Source organism: Merops nubicus, unplaced genomic scaffold (genome assembly GCF_000691845.1).
Source record: "Merops nubicus isolate BGI_N331 unplaced genomic scaffold, ASM69184v1 scaffold16826, whole genome shotgun sequence".
In the NCBI taxonomy this organism is placed as follows: Eukaryota; Metazoa; Chordata; class Aves; order Coraciiformes; family Meropidae; genus Merops; species Merops nubicus.
The window spans coordinates 71,909-84,578 of NW_008617217.1; the positions used below are offsets into that span (position 1 = coordinate 71,909).

The 12,670-nt window shown below is 41.8% G+C and overlaps 1 protein-coding gene across 4 annotated transcripts in view; it reads left to right on the forward strand.

Annotated features, from left to right (window-relative positions):
• Positions 1 to 12,670, forward strand: part of MYH10 (myosin, heavy chain 10, non-muscle) — a 101,233-nt gene that overhangs the window by 69,620 nt on the left and 18,943 nt on the right. For 3 of the 4 annotated variants that reach the window (XM_008943087.1, XM_008943086.1, XM_008943088.1), the window contains 12 exons: positions 1,061 to 1,179; positions 1,623 to 1,775; positions 2,278 to 2,451; positions 3,259 to 3,432; positions 5,246 to 5,360; positions 8,756 to 8,949; positions 9,194 to 9,315; positions 9,641 to 9,710; positions 9,810 to 9,970; positions 10,578 to 10,686; positions 10,768 to 10,899; positions 12,074 to 12,280. In XM_008943087.1, coding sequence (XP_008941335.1) covers positions 1,061 to 1,179; positions 1,623 to 1,775; positions 2,278 to 2,451; positions 3,259 to 3,432; positions 5,246 to 5,360; positions 8,756 to 8,949; positions 9,194 to 9,315; positions 9,641 to 9,710; positions 9,810 to 9,970; positions 10,578 to 10,686; positions 10,768 to 10,899; positions 12,074 to 12,280 — 1,730 coding nt within the window. Of the gene's footprint in view, positions 1 to 1,060; positions 1,180 to 1,622; positions 1,776 to 2,277; positions 2,452 to 3,258; positions 3,433 to 5,245; positions 5,361 to 6,410; positions 6,474 to 8,755; positions 8,950 to 9,193; positions 9,316 to 9,640; positions 9,711 to 9,809; positions 9,971 to 10,577; positions 10,687 to 10,767; positions 10,900 to 12,073; positions 12,281 to 12,670 lie in introns of all 4 variants that reach the window. The other variant, XM_008943085.1, reaches the window with a different exon arrangement.

The window sequence follows — 12,670 nt, forward strand, 5'->3', positions numbered from 1 at the left end:
CCTACCATCAAGGGGAAAGACATCTGTTGGAATGAGTCCAGAGGAGGCCACAAAGAATGATCCATGGGATGGAGCATCTCTGCTCTGAGGACAGGCTGAGGGCACTGGGGTTGTTCAGCCTGGAAAAGAAAAGCCTCTGGGGGGTCCTTAGAACTGCCTCCAATACCTGAAGGGAACCTCCAGGAAGGCTGGAGAAGGACTTGCCACCAGAGTGTGCAGCAACAGGACCAGGGGAAATGGTTTGAAACTGAAGGAGAGCAGGTTTAGACTGGATCTTAGGAAGAAGTTCTTCAGTCTGAGGGTGGTGAGACTAGGTTGCCAAGAGGTTGAGGATGCCCCTCCCTGGAGGTGTTCAAGACCAGGCTGGATGAGGCCTTGAGCAACCTGGTCTAGTTGGGAGGTGTCCCTGCGGATGGCAGGGAGGTTGGATGAGATGGCCTCTGGGGTCTCTTTCAACCTCAGCCACTCCAGGGTTCTATGTAATGGTTGTGTGGCTAACACATTATTTGAGATAAGGGACATGCCACCAGGAGAGTTTGTCCCGTTGAAAGAGTGAGCTGCTGCTATGTGGTGCTCTGTAAGTTTTAAGTAGTTTTAAATAGTTCAAGCAGCATGTTTTGATGTGGGCTGTAATAGCAGCGTGGTGACATACCTGCTGAAATTGAAATGGTTTTTAAGCAACCTTTAGTATGATGGAGCCAAAGTGTGATGTCCTCATACTGTACTTTTTTTCTGGAGATGAGAAAGTGAATGTTTGCTTTTAACAAGAGGAACGTTTGTACATGACCTCCCAGCAATTTTGTGGAATCTGGTGGTCCCTGCACTCCCCTAAGGAAGCTCAGTGGTGTGCTTCTGTAGAGTCTGAGGTGGAGGCCCTGCAGAGGCAGGCAGTGTGGTGGGGCAGGTCTGTCCGCATGGCAGGAGCACATCTCCCAAGCTGCTGTCTCAGCTGTCAGGTCGGTGTTTAAGCTGGCACAGGACACCCTTTGGCCGTAGCTTGTTTCAGAGGTGTTGCTGCTGTGGAGGATCCGAGTGCTTCCTTTTGTGTCTTGCTCTCCAGTGGCACAGAAGCTCTGCCATCTTCTGGGAATGAACGTAATGGAGTTCACCAGGGCCATCCTGACACCCCGCATCAAAGTCGGCAGAGACTACGTTCAGAAAGCCCAGACCAAAGAGCAGGTAAGTTTTGGTGTTGTGAAGATGAGGTGGAGATGTACCTCATCCCAACTAGCTCATAATAAAGAAAATTGGGATGAAGTGTGCAGTGCCACTGCCTTTGTTTGAGCTCACTGCTGCTGCCAAGTGTTCTTCTGTGGTTGGAATCGATAGTAGAATAGAAGAAACTTTTCCCTTTCCTTGACCTTCTGCTGGTCACATTCTTTAATGTGATTGTTTTATGTGTCAGACACACAGAGAGCTTTTGGGTTTTTTTATGGAACAGTTTAAAACCAAATTTTTCATAACATTAATCAATCTACCTATGGTTTCTGCTGCTTGTTTTCATTCCTCAGCGATATTAACTCCATTAAACTTCTTCTGTTAGTTATTTGTGGTAACATCCATATCTGTGTTCTTTTGATGACTTCTCCAAGGTAAATAAATTTTCCTGTTTGGGTTTTCAGGCAGATTTTGCAGTGGAAGCTTTGGCAAAGGCCACCTATGAACGGCTCTTCCGCTGGCTTGTTCACCGCATTAATAAAGCTTTGGACAGGACCAAACGACAGGGAGCCTCTTTTATTGGAATCCTGGATATTGCTGGATTTGAAATCTTTGAGGTACTTCAAAAAGTTGCTGTTTGGGTTTTCTTGTTCCTGTTACTCTATGTCCAGGACTGTGGAGCCACCTAATGTTCCAAGGCTGCACAGGGGTTTTGTTTTGCAAATGCTTTCACAGCCCTAAATTAGTGCCAAAAAGTCAAACTTGAGTCTGAGTTGTTATTTTATATGTGATGGCTTGTCCTACTATATATTAGTTTCATTATATGGACCTGATAGGTTGCATATACATATATACATGATCTAGTTGGCTGTCCCTGCTTCTTGCAGGGGGGTTGGACTGGATGACCTTTTGAAGTCCTTTCCAAATCAAAGCATTCTATGATTCTGTGTAACAGGGAGTGGAAGAGATTTCTATAATGCACTTCCCAGTTTTCTTTATGTTATATTTGAATGTTGCAGACTTCTGGGGAATTTCCTTGTAAGGTCAAGTTTTTGAATTCCAAATATGTGCTAAATCCTGTCGCTGAATTATTCTTGCTTCCTGATGTTATTCTTGTAGCTGAACTCCTTTGAGCAACTCTGCATTAACTACACTAACGAGAAGCTTCAGCAGTTATTTAACCACACGATGTTTATCCTGGAGCAAGAGGAGTACCAACGAGAGGGCATAGAGTGGAATTTCATTGACTTTGGACTGGATCTGCAGCCTTGCATTGACTTAATCGAAAGACCTGTAAGTTTGTGCACTAATAATGCTCTAAGGAGAAGAGTGGTATTAGTATGAAGAAATTTGGGTGAATGTCCTAAAAATGCAGCAAGTTACTTGATTATTTTTAAAAGCAAATGTCAGTACCTTCATAATTCCTCTGTACATGTGCTGCCATGTAGTGAGCATGTAGGAACATGTCTCTTCAAATGTGTAAACTTAACATTCACTAGAAACATTTTAAGTATAAATCATTATAAATCATTGCTTTTCTGTGTACATCAGGCTCTCCTCTCTGAGGCCATCTCCTCTTATCCTGTTTCTTGTTCCTTGGGAAAAAGTGGCTGACCCCTGCCTGGCTCCAGCCTCCTGTCAGGAGCTGTGGAGAGCCAGAAGGTCTCCCCTGAGCTTCCTTTGCTCCAGGCTCAGCACCCCCAGGTCCCTTAGCTGCTCCTCACCACACTTGGGCTCTAGACCCTTCCCTTGCTTCGTTGCCTTGGTCCAGCAAGGATGCTGGCAGCCTTCTTGGCCACCTGAGCACGTGCTGGCTCATCTCTAGCTGCTGTTGACCAGCATCCCCCAGTCCTTTCCCACTGGGCAGTTTCCAGCCACACTCCCCCCAGCCTGGAGCACTGCAGGGGGTTGTTGTCAGGGCAGGACCCAGCCCTTGACCTTGTTGAACCTCAGCCCATCGATCCAGCCTGGCCAGATCCCTGCTCATTTACATCAGTTCAGATAGCTTCTTATTGTGGCATTCAGTGTTATATTTTAAATACTAAACTTTTAAAAATAGGTATATTGAATTTTAACAGATTAAATCCAACTGAATTTCAGGCAAATCCTCCTGGTGTGTTGGCGTTACTGGATGAAGAATGCTGGTTCCCTAAAGCTACTGACAAGACATTTGTGGAAAAATTAGTCCAAGAGCAAGGAACCCACTCCAAGTTCCAAAAGCCAAGACAACTAAAGGACAAAGCTGACTTCTGCATCATTCACTACGCAGGGAAGGTAAGAGCTCAGCAGTAAATACATGGTGAGAAGTGTTTTTTAGGATATTCCTATGCAGTGCAGCTGCCAAATTTAGAAAGGCTTGTGCAGGAGGCTTGCCTTGTTTAGTTTTCTTTAACATATTCAGGAGAGATCTGATGGAACTCTTGCTACCAAATAGAACTGAAAGCTATAAATTAATATATCAAGCAAATATTTCAGGTTCCTTTTATTTTGTTGTCAGGTCTTAGAGGTGGAATTTCTTTTCAGGACTTTATTGAAAGGAATTTGCTCTGAATATCTGTTCCCAGGTTGATGGTGGTGCTTGGAGTAGGGCTGTGTCAGTACCACCATCACTTTTATCTCCTCAGTGCACAGAAGACTTTGTGTAGTTTCCCCTTTTATAGCTGATAGCTTTTCAGTTTTACTGTTAGTTCAACCTCTAGTCTCCTACTGAGGGGGACAGAGTTCAGGTACATTGTGAACAGGTCCATGAAATAACTGCAATTCCAGTATTTTGTGGATCTTTCCTGATCACCAGGTCTGTTCTGTAGGGCCATGCTATGTATCTAGTTTCATAAACAGATAAAACTTAATCCTAGTACCAGTTTTTTTCCCTGATACTTAAAAGAAACAGGTTGCGCTGATTTAGAGCAATCTTTTTCATTTAAAGCGCTAATGGCTCATTATCTATTTGTTGAGTGGTGGTGCCAAGTAGATAACTGTAGCAAAAAGCAAAATAAAGAAATGATAAATTTTATTGTATCAATATTTCAAAATGGTTACTTAGGAATAATGAAATCATCATTGTTAATGTAGTTAATAGTAGGTTACCTTTAGGTAATGAAAATGAAGTAAACCAGCTCGGTGCTGACTCTTGGGGATTAATTGTTCTGCAGAATGTTTTTTTTCTGCTAGTTCTGGGCATTTCTGGAACCCTGGCATTGCCCATCTTCCTCTGACAGACAGCAGCTTTCAATTTTTGATCAGAATGTGCATTCCTTTGAAACTAGAATCATTTGTAAAAGAGCTTTTTCTGCAAGATTTACTAAGCTAGTGATCTGATACGGCTTCAGGTGCTGGAAGTGTTTAAATGTGGCTTTCCTCCCAAAGCCCTCATTTAAAAATAGAAACCTCTTGGTTTGGCTGAAGCAAAATCATGCTAGTCAATACAGAGGTTTTGCTGGACTTGGGGAATTTTAGGGCTCTCTTTTGGGTTGGGATGAATCCCATGTGGATAGTACTGAGTTTTCAACTGCTGAGCTATAGTTTAATTGCAAACCACAGAACTGGTTGGTTCAAGATAAGAGCTTGGTTTTTCTTTATATGATTTCTTTTCAGACTGTTTATAGTGAAATTAAAAAAAAAAAAAAAAAATCCATGCTGCAGCACATCCTTAATTTACTCTCTAGTAGTTGAGATAAAGTAACAAGGATCTATACTAGAGTTGTTTGTACATCTTCACAGTGAAGAGCCAAACTTAAAACTCCTGTTCACTCTGTGAAAAGAATAATAGCTTTTTGTGGTACTTTGAACTGTTCTGTGAGGCACAACTAAGCAAGCGCCAAGAAGGTGCTCCTCCCTGGAGGTGTTAAAAAAAAAATCTAGACGTGGTACTTCAAGACATGATTTAGTGGTCATGGTGGTCTTGGGTTGATGGTTGGACTTGATGATCTTAGAGATCTCTTCCAACCCTAATGATTCAATGATTCTAAGGGAAGAGGAGGAAAACATCAGTGTAGTATTCTGAAAACTTCTGATGCTAATAAATTTAACCCCCAAGCTGGAAGTTATCATGTGTGACTTGATCTTGTGTGACTTGGCTGCTCTGCAGGTAGACTACAAGGCAGATGAGTGGCTGATGAAGAACATGGACCCTCTTAATGACAATGTGGCTACGCTCTTGCACCAGTCTTCTGACAAATTTGTTGCAGAGCTTTGGAAGGATGGTAAGAGGTCATGCTCTGAGCACACAAGCTGTTAGTGATTTTTACCTTGCTGGATGAGTTTGGGTTTTTTGGTTCCTGTTCCCTCCTCACTCTCCACCTCTACACAGTAAATATCTACAGCATTTTCTCTATTCTTTAGCACCAGAAGTCCAACAAGGAGGCTGGGTTGCATCTGTGGTCCTTTGCACATGTACCATTTCTGAGTAGCTGCTTCTCATGTTCATTATTTGAACCGATGTTCACACAACTTGTTCTCCTGTGTCAAATTTCATGTAGAATCTTGTTGAGAACTCTTAGTTGGACTTGCTGCTGTGGAGTCCTGAATGTGACCAGTTGTAGTGGTTCTTGCTGTCAATAAAACGTTGTTCGATATGAGCAGCAGCACGGTTGTTTGATGTGCAGTGGTGGGTGATATCCTGGAAATCTGCATCTCCCAAAATAAATTCCCTTGGCAGCCATAGTAGTGCTTAAATGTTGCATGTTAAAATCAAATGCAATGTGTTCCTGTTTTAACTGTACACTGTTTAGTTTACATGCACATAAACTTGAAGTGTCTATCAACGTTTTTGCCAAAATACTCCAAGAATCCAGAATAGCCAAATAACCCCTTAGGAGAGACTCTTCTATTCTAGTTTCTAACAACAGTGTATTAATTAGAGTATATTTGCACATCGCCGTATGTACATCCTGGAACATCTTATTTGAGGAGGAACTGAATCTTGTGATAGAGATGATGCTGTAGGTGAATTCTGAGTTTCCCTCTGACTTGGCTCAGCTACAGAGAGCAGCTGTAGTGAGTACATAACTCTTTGGTTGGGGATCTGCTCCTTTCCTCTTGAGTACACGCACAGAAGCGAAAGTGTTTTGGTCTAAGTATTCAAAACCTGCTTCCACAAATAACTGAAATGTGCATGGAATGTGTTGTGGCCTAGTTGCTTTTGTAGCACAGTTAAGTCTGTTTGCAATTGATAACCATTTCTGTGATACTAACTGAAGTGTCTTGTGTATCTGCTCTTCTGTCTTTCTGTTTTTGCTGTTTCTCTGCCTTAGAGATTCAGAATATTCAGAGAGCCTGTTTCTATGACAATATTACTGGTCTTCATGAGCCACCAGGTGAATGGATGTGTAAACAGTAGGCCTACTAAAGGCAGGGCTGTGGTACCTACAGGAAAACCATTTTTGCTCGTAGGCTTGCATGAACTTCTCATTTCATGCTAACCTTAGGTATACCCCCACAGCCAGTGGTCTCCCAGTGCGTACCCGTTCAGCTGCTGCTGCGTACATAGAGCATCTCTATTTTATGCACTGCATTAAAGCGTTGCAGATCAAAAGGTTTGTTGCTTCCTAGTTCCATGTTGAGATGCAGAATTGCTTCTGAAGTGATAACTCTGGTAGCTCCAAGCATTTGAGAGAATGCGTAAGCTTTGGAACACTATCAAGCTTCTTTCTGCAGTTCAACATTGACAAAACTCTGGAACGTTCTAGAACCTGGATGTATTTTTGGGGAGGAGAGCTGAAGAATGTATTGACGTATCGGAATGAGCGCTGCAGTTGTAGTGGGGGTAGTAAGTGAAATTTCTTCCAGGCTTGTTGGAATTGTTCTTTTATTTAAAAACCTCTTAATTTTAATATTTCCCTTTGTAGAAGCTGCATGTGTTTTTTGAGGCACTGAGAAATCAACAAACCCACTTAGTTGGAATGTCTTTTTGAAGACGCTTTAGATGTTTTATCCAACCTCTTCCTCCCCTTTCCCAGCGTGAAGATTGTGCCTTCAGACTTCCAATCTTTACTTGGGTTTACATTCCACTACTCACAATACATCACATACTGGAGGACTCTAGTTGTGGTTCTTGAAGTAACTACTGCAGGGCTTGAGTTCAGAGGCTCTAGCCAATGGATGGACAACTGGCCAATCGTGCTGTTCAATGACTGCTCTAACCTAACATTTCACTTTAATAATCCTCTTTGAAATACAAATAACTGCCTTGTAGTTGGAGAACAGTGGGGAACAAAAAAAAAGATGCACAGTTATCAAATAGATTTACAAAATTATAAGCAGTACATAAGCAGAAGCTGAATGATGTCCAGTCTTTAGTGGTGTCTGATGGGTGCATGTTTCAAGCATCTACAAGCTGCTGTGTTCATCTTCTGTAACACTGATTCCAAGTGATCTCTACCCCATTTCTGGTTTAGAACTGAGTTCTGCTTCAAAGTAAATATTTGGGATATGATCTTATGAACAACTTACCACCTACTTATTCTTCTAATTTTAATAAGCTACTTAGATTGTTGTGTTCAAAACTGTGTGGAGGGTCTGGGCTCTGCTCGGTGCTACGTGCAAGACTTGCAAGTGATTATTCAACCTTGTTGCCCTGTATTTTTCTGCTTTTAATTTTCTTTTTTTAATAGACCTTTGAAAACCAGTTGAGTACAAATATGAACTAAAACTTTGTCACTTATATGTCATATACAAAACTAACTCTGGTAGCAAAGCACAATTCTCTCTGCTTTGAATGAATTTGAAGATAATGGCAGAAAATTTCAATTCTAGCCTACATTTAGTTGCTTGTTTCTGGCTGGCCAGCTTGGATTTCATGGAGAACTGATGTATGTTGTGTATTTGCTCAGGACTAAGAGTGCAAACTGTCATTATTAAGGTGTTAATCCACCTGCAAATTTTTTTTTTTAATGGACTGTTGGAATAATTGTTGACATGCACATGGAATCACACTCATGTTTTTCGCCTAAAGGCTTTCATGATGAAAACTTGTCTTTTGGCCAGGGAGGTCTTTGCAGTTGCGTATAAAACTTGGAAGAATTCTTCAAAATAGCAGACTAGCAGAAGTCTGGCAGATACTTTTTTTCCCTCTTGTCACTGAAATAACACTACTTCCAACTCTTTTGTAAATAATTGTGCTTTCAGAACACTTTTGAATATTCAACAAAACTCAGATTTAATCTATATAATTACCGTGACTTTTCATTGTAAGTAAACATGCACAGATGTCTAATTCCAAATGCTCAGGCCAGAAATATTTTGCATTGTAAGAATTGAAATAATTGCCAGTTTCCAAGCAACTTTTCAGTCTCTGGAAAGTTGTCTTAAAATAAAGAAAACTGCTTCACTGGTCATGTAGAACTGCAAGTAAAGAGCTGGATACTTTAGCCTGTCCCTCCTAAAGCTACACAACTCTGGTCTATAAGTGTGTGGCTTTTGGTTCCACTGCTTCTGCTCAGCGTCCCCAGAACCTGCTGCCCCCTCGCCTCCTGATGGCACCTCCTGTCATGTGTTCCATGAAGCTTCTGCTGCTGCACTGTTGCTCCTCTTCCTGCCTGTCTTTATACCTGACAAGTCTTGAAAGTCCACTTAATTATTTTCTCTTGTCCTTCCCCAGTGGATCGTATCGTGGGTCTGGATCAGGTCACTGGAATTACAGAGACAGCTTTTGGCTCTGCCTACAAGACCAAGAAGGGCATGTTTCGTACTGTTGGCCAGCTCTACAAAGAATCTCTCACCAAGCTGATGGCAACCCTCCGAAACACCAACCCCAATTTTGTTCGCTGCATCATTCCAAATCATGAGAAGAGGGTACGTACCACAGCCCACTCCTCTAATTCTTCCTCTTTACTTTTAAGAGCCCTTATGCACTCTACATCCTGCATGCTCTCTGTGTCTTCCTTTGGAAATCAGAAGCCACAAAGCTTTCGTGCTCCTCAAACATCCTCTTATTTCAATGGTTGATTTGGTAGAAGGTAACCTGAAAAACTTCTCGACAGTTTTTCATTAGTACAAATTCAAAGACTAAAATTTCCACCTTGTTTTGTATGTCCAGGCTGGAAAATTGGATCCACATCTGGTTCTGGATCAGCTTCGTTGCAACGGTGTTTTGGAAGGAATAAGAATTTGTCGACAAGGATTTCCAAACAGGATAGTGTTCCAGGAATTTAGACAGAGGTAACAGCAGGAACAGTTGATATTTTATGAGATAAAGATACTGTTTAAATAATTGAAGACACCCCACACCCTGTCCCTCAACTCAGCTGGGGAAAAAAAAAATCCAAACCTATGTGTGAGGTCTTGAAGTGGCTTGAACTTGAAGAGTTAAATACTTCACATTCATTCTAAAGACATTAGGGAAGGGGAAACCATCTAAAATGGGCTGATAGAAAAACCTTCTGGAGAAATTCTTTAGCCATGCACTTGGTGACTGCAGCTTTATGGGTTTGTGATAATGAAGCTGATTGTTGAATGTAAAGGTGTTTTTTCATTTGATTTAAAGGTATGAAATCCTTACTCCCAATGCAATTCCAAAAGGTTTTATGGATGGTAAGCAAGCCTGTGAGCGTATGGTAAGTGATTATACCTAAATACTGCTAGAACATTGAAAAGTTGAAACCAAAATTGTCCTTTGCTTGATGTAAAACCAATGTACTTGCCTGTCCATTTAGATCAGAGCCTTAGAGCTGGACCCCAACTTATACAGGATTGGACAGAGCAAGATCTTTTTCCGAGCTGGTGTCTTGGCACACTTAGAAGAAGAACGAGATCTGAAGATCACAGACATTATCATCTTCTTCCAGGCAGTCTGTAGAGGATACCTGGCCAGGAAGTATGTGTGGTTTTACCATTTGATCATCTCATATTTATCTGGAGTCTCTCTGATAGGGAGCTATGCGTTAAAACTTCCATTTCTGGAGAGATTTTCTTGAAGTGTGTTGCCTGATAAACTGTATTTGCATCCAGGGTGTTAGGTGAACTTTTACCTAATAAGAATTTGCACCTTCATTCCTTAACAATATCTGCTTTATTTAATCTTGCCTTTGACACATGCAGCTCTTTACAGTATAGCCAGTGGCTGTAAAAAAAAAAAAAAATAATCATCTCTTCCTCCACTGGAGGTTAGCAGTACTTCGTAGCAGTACCTGGAAAGCTGCTTTTTTGAAATTAAGAAAAGTGTCCAATCCATCCTGGTTTTATTTTTAAGACAAAGGTCTGTACGAGTAAGAACAAATAGCATTTGTAGCTACTGTTTTGAAAATGGTGAATCCAGCTCTTGCTCTGCCTGAGTGAGCACTCAGAAATCAGTGTAACCCCTGAAACTTAAAAATAAGCCTGTTTATGGTCTGGAAGTCTTCTGAGGTTGGGTAACCTAAAAATTAAAAACATGGAGACATGATCATCTGTATTTAACAAAGCATTTTTCTTTCTGTCTTCAGGGCCTTTGCAAAGAAACAGCAACAACTGAGCGCCCTGAAAATCCTGCAGAGAAATTGTGCTGCCTATTTAAAGCTCAGGCACTGGCAGTGGTGGAGAGTCTTCACGAAGGTTCGTTGTATTCCCACACTTCTTTCACTTCTGTAAATAGGTAAATGTAGGTTCTCACTTGTTCAATTTAAATCTTTGCAGGTGAAGCCTCTTCTTCAGGTCACTCGTCAAGAAGAAGAACTTCAAGCCAAGGATGAGGAGCTAATGAAGGTGAAAGAAAAACAGACAAAAGTGGAGGCAGAACTTGAGGAAATGGAAAGGAAACATCAACAGGTTTGTGTCCAAGATCAGCTTTTGATATCTTGAACACAAGTTGCAGATTATCCTGTGGGAGGGAAGCATGCTGGGGAGACCCTTGTGAGCAAAAGCACCGAGAATCAGGTAAGCTCAGTCCTTTCACTCTCAGCTAAGATCTGGAAGGAGAAAAGAGGGCACAAACACAATGTTAACAAAGCCAAACATTTTTTTTGGCCTTCCCTGGTTTACAGAACTTCAGTAGCAGTTTTCTTCCTTTCCAGATGTGTTTTCAGGGTTAGGATACTTACACGGTGCACAAGTGCTGTTTAATGTGTGGGAAAGGAATTATAATTACTGGACAAAAGTGAAAATGGATTTATGCTGATAAAAGTAACATTGATATCAATTTAAAGAAGAGCTGAAAGCATCAGTAAAGATGGACATGTATTTATCACTAGGGTAATTTTGAGAATGAGAGGACTGGAATGGATGCCTAGGAGGGCAAAGGATCAGTTCCTGTTGAACTGGAAGACATGGATTGATGAGGAGTGTCAAAGGACACTGGTTTTGTCTTAATGTGGGGAAAAGGTGGCTGAGGGGTGACCTTATTGGTCTCTACAGCTTCCTGAGGAGAGGACATGGAGAGGGAGGTGCTGAGCTTTTCACCTTGGGATCCAGTGACAGGATGTTCAGGAATGGTTCAAGGCTGTGCAAGGCAAGGCAGGCTGGATTTTGAGAAACATTTCTTTACCCAAGAGGCTGTTCAAACACTGGAACAGGTGGGGTGGTCGGTGCCCCAAGCCTGTCAGCAATTAAGGGGTGTTCCAACAGTGCTTTTAATAACTTGCTTTAACTTCTGGGCAGCCCTGAAGTGGTCAGACTGTTGGACTAGCTGATCATTGTAGGTCTCTTCCAACTGGAACTATTCTATTGTCAAGGTGGAGCAGGTGCAGTGGGATTTGTTCCTTAAACTGGAGGGACCAGAGAGTGAACATTGCTGTAGCCCCTGCAAAACCTGGTGTCTCCTGGACTGCTTGGGAAAGCCCTGTGCTGAAGGTCTTTGGTTTTGCATGTTGACCAAGGAGTCAAGAATTGGAGCAGAGCACGGCCTTTAAATAACTTTTTAGTTGTCATATGTATAATATCTCATAAGAGACTTTGAAATGCTGTTGTTTTTACTGTCTTATTACCTTTTTGTGTATATTTGCAGCTTCTAGAAGAGAAGAACATTCTTGCAGAGCAGCTACAGGCTGAGACTGAGCTCTTTGCAGAAGCTGAGGAGATGAGGGCTCGCTTGGCTGCCAAAAAACAAGAGTTGGAAGAAATTCTCCATGATTTGGAGTCCAGGGTTGAAGAGGAAGAGGAAAGAAACCAAATACTGCAGAATGAGAAAAAGAAAATGCAAGGCCACATTCAGGTACGCAGCTCGAGTGGAAAAGCATCAAAGAGAACCATTTAAGGAGGGGGAAGCATCTCTACTGCACAAAGGAATTTGGCTCCTTAAGTACTATGTGTGGAATAAGATCAGTTGGTTTTTACTTTCTATCCTCTTCCTGTGTTAAGTGTGTCGAGCTTCTTGTGGTCTCCAGCATTCTAAGGAAGAGGAAGGAAAAGGAAAAGTCTCAAAGTTCTGTTGGTAGCTGTAGTGTATGAAAGGTGGGGATTTGAGTGAAGAGAGGGACCAGAAATGAGTGCGTGGGGCTTACCTGCTTTCCTATAGAAACAAAGACTGATGGGATGATGTCACTTGTGAGAGGAATGCCCCTCTTTGACAGAAAAGCTGCATATATCATAAAGAATATTCCTT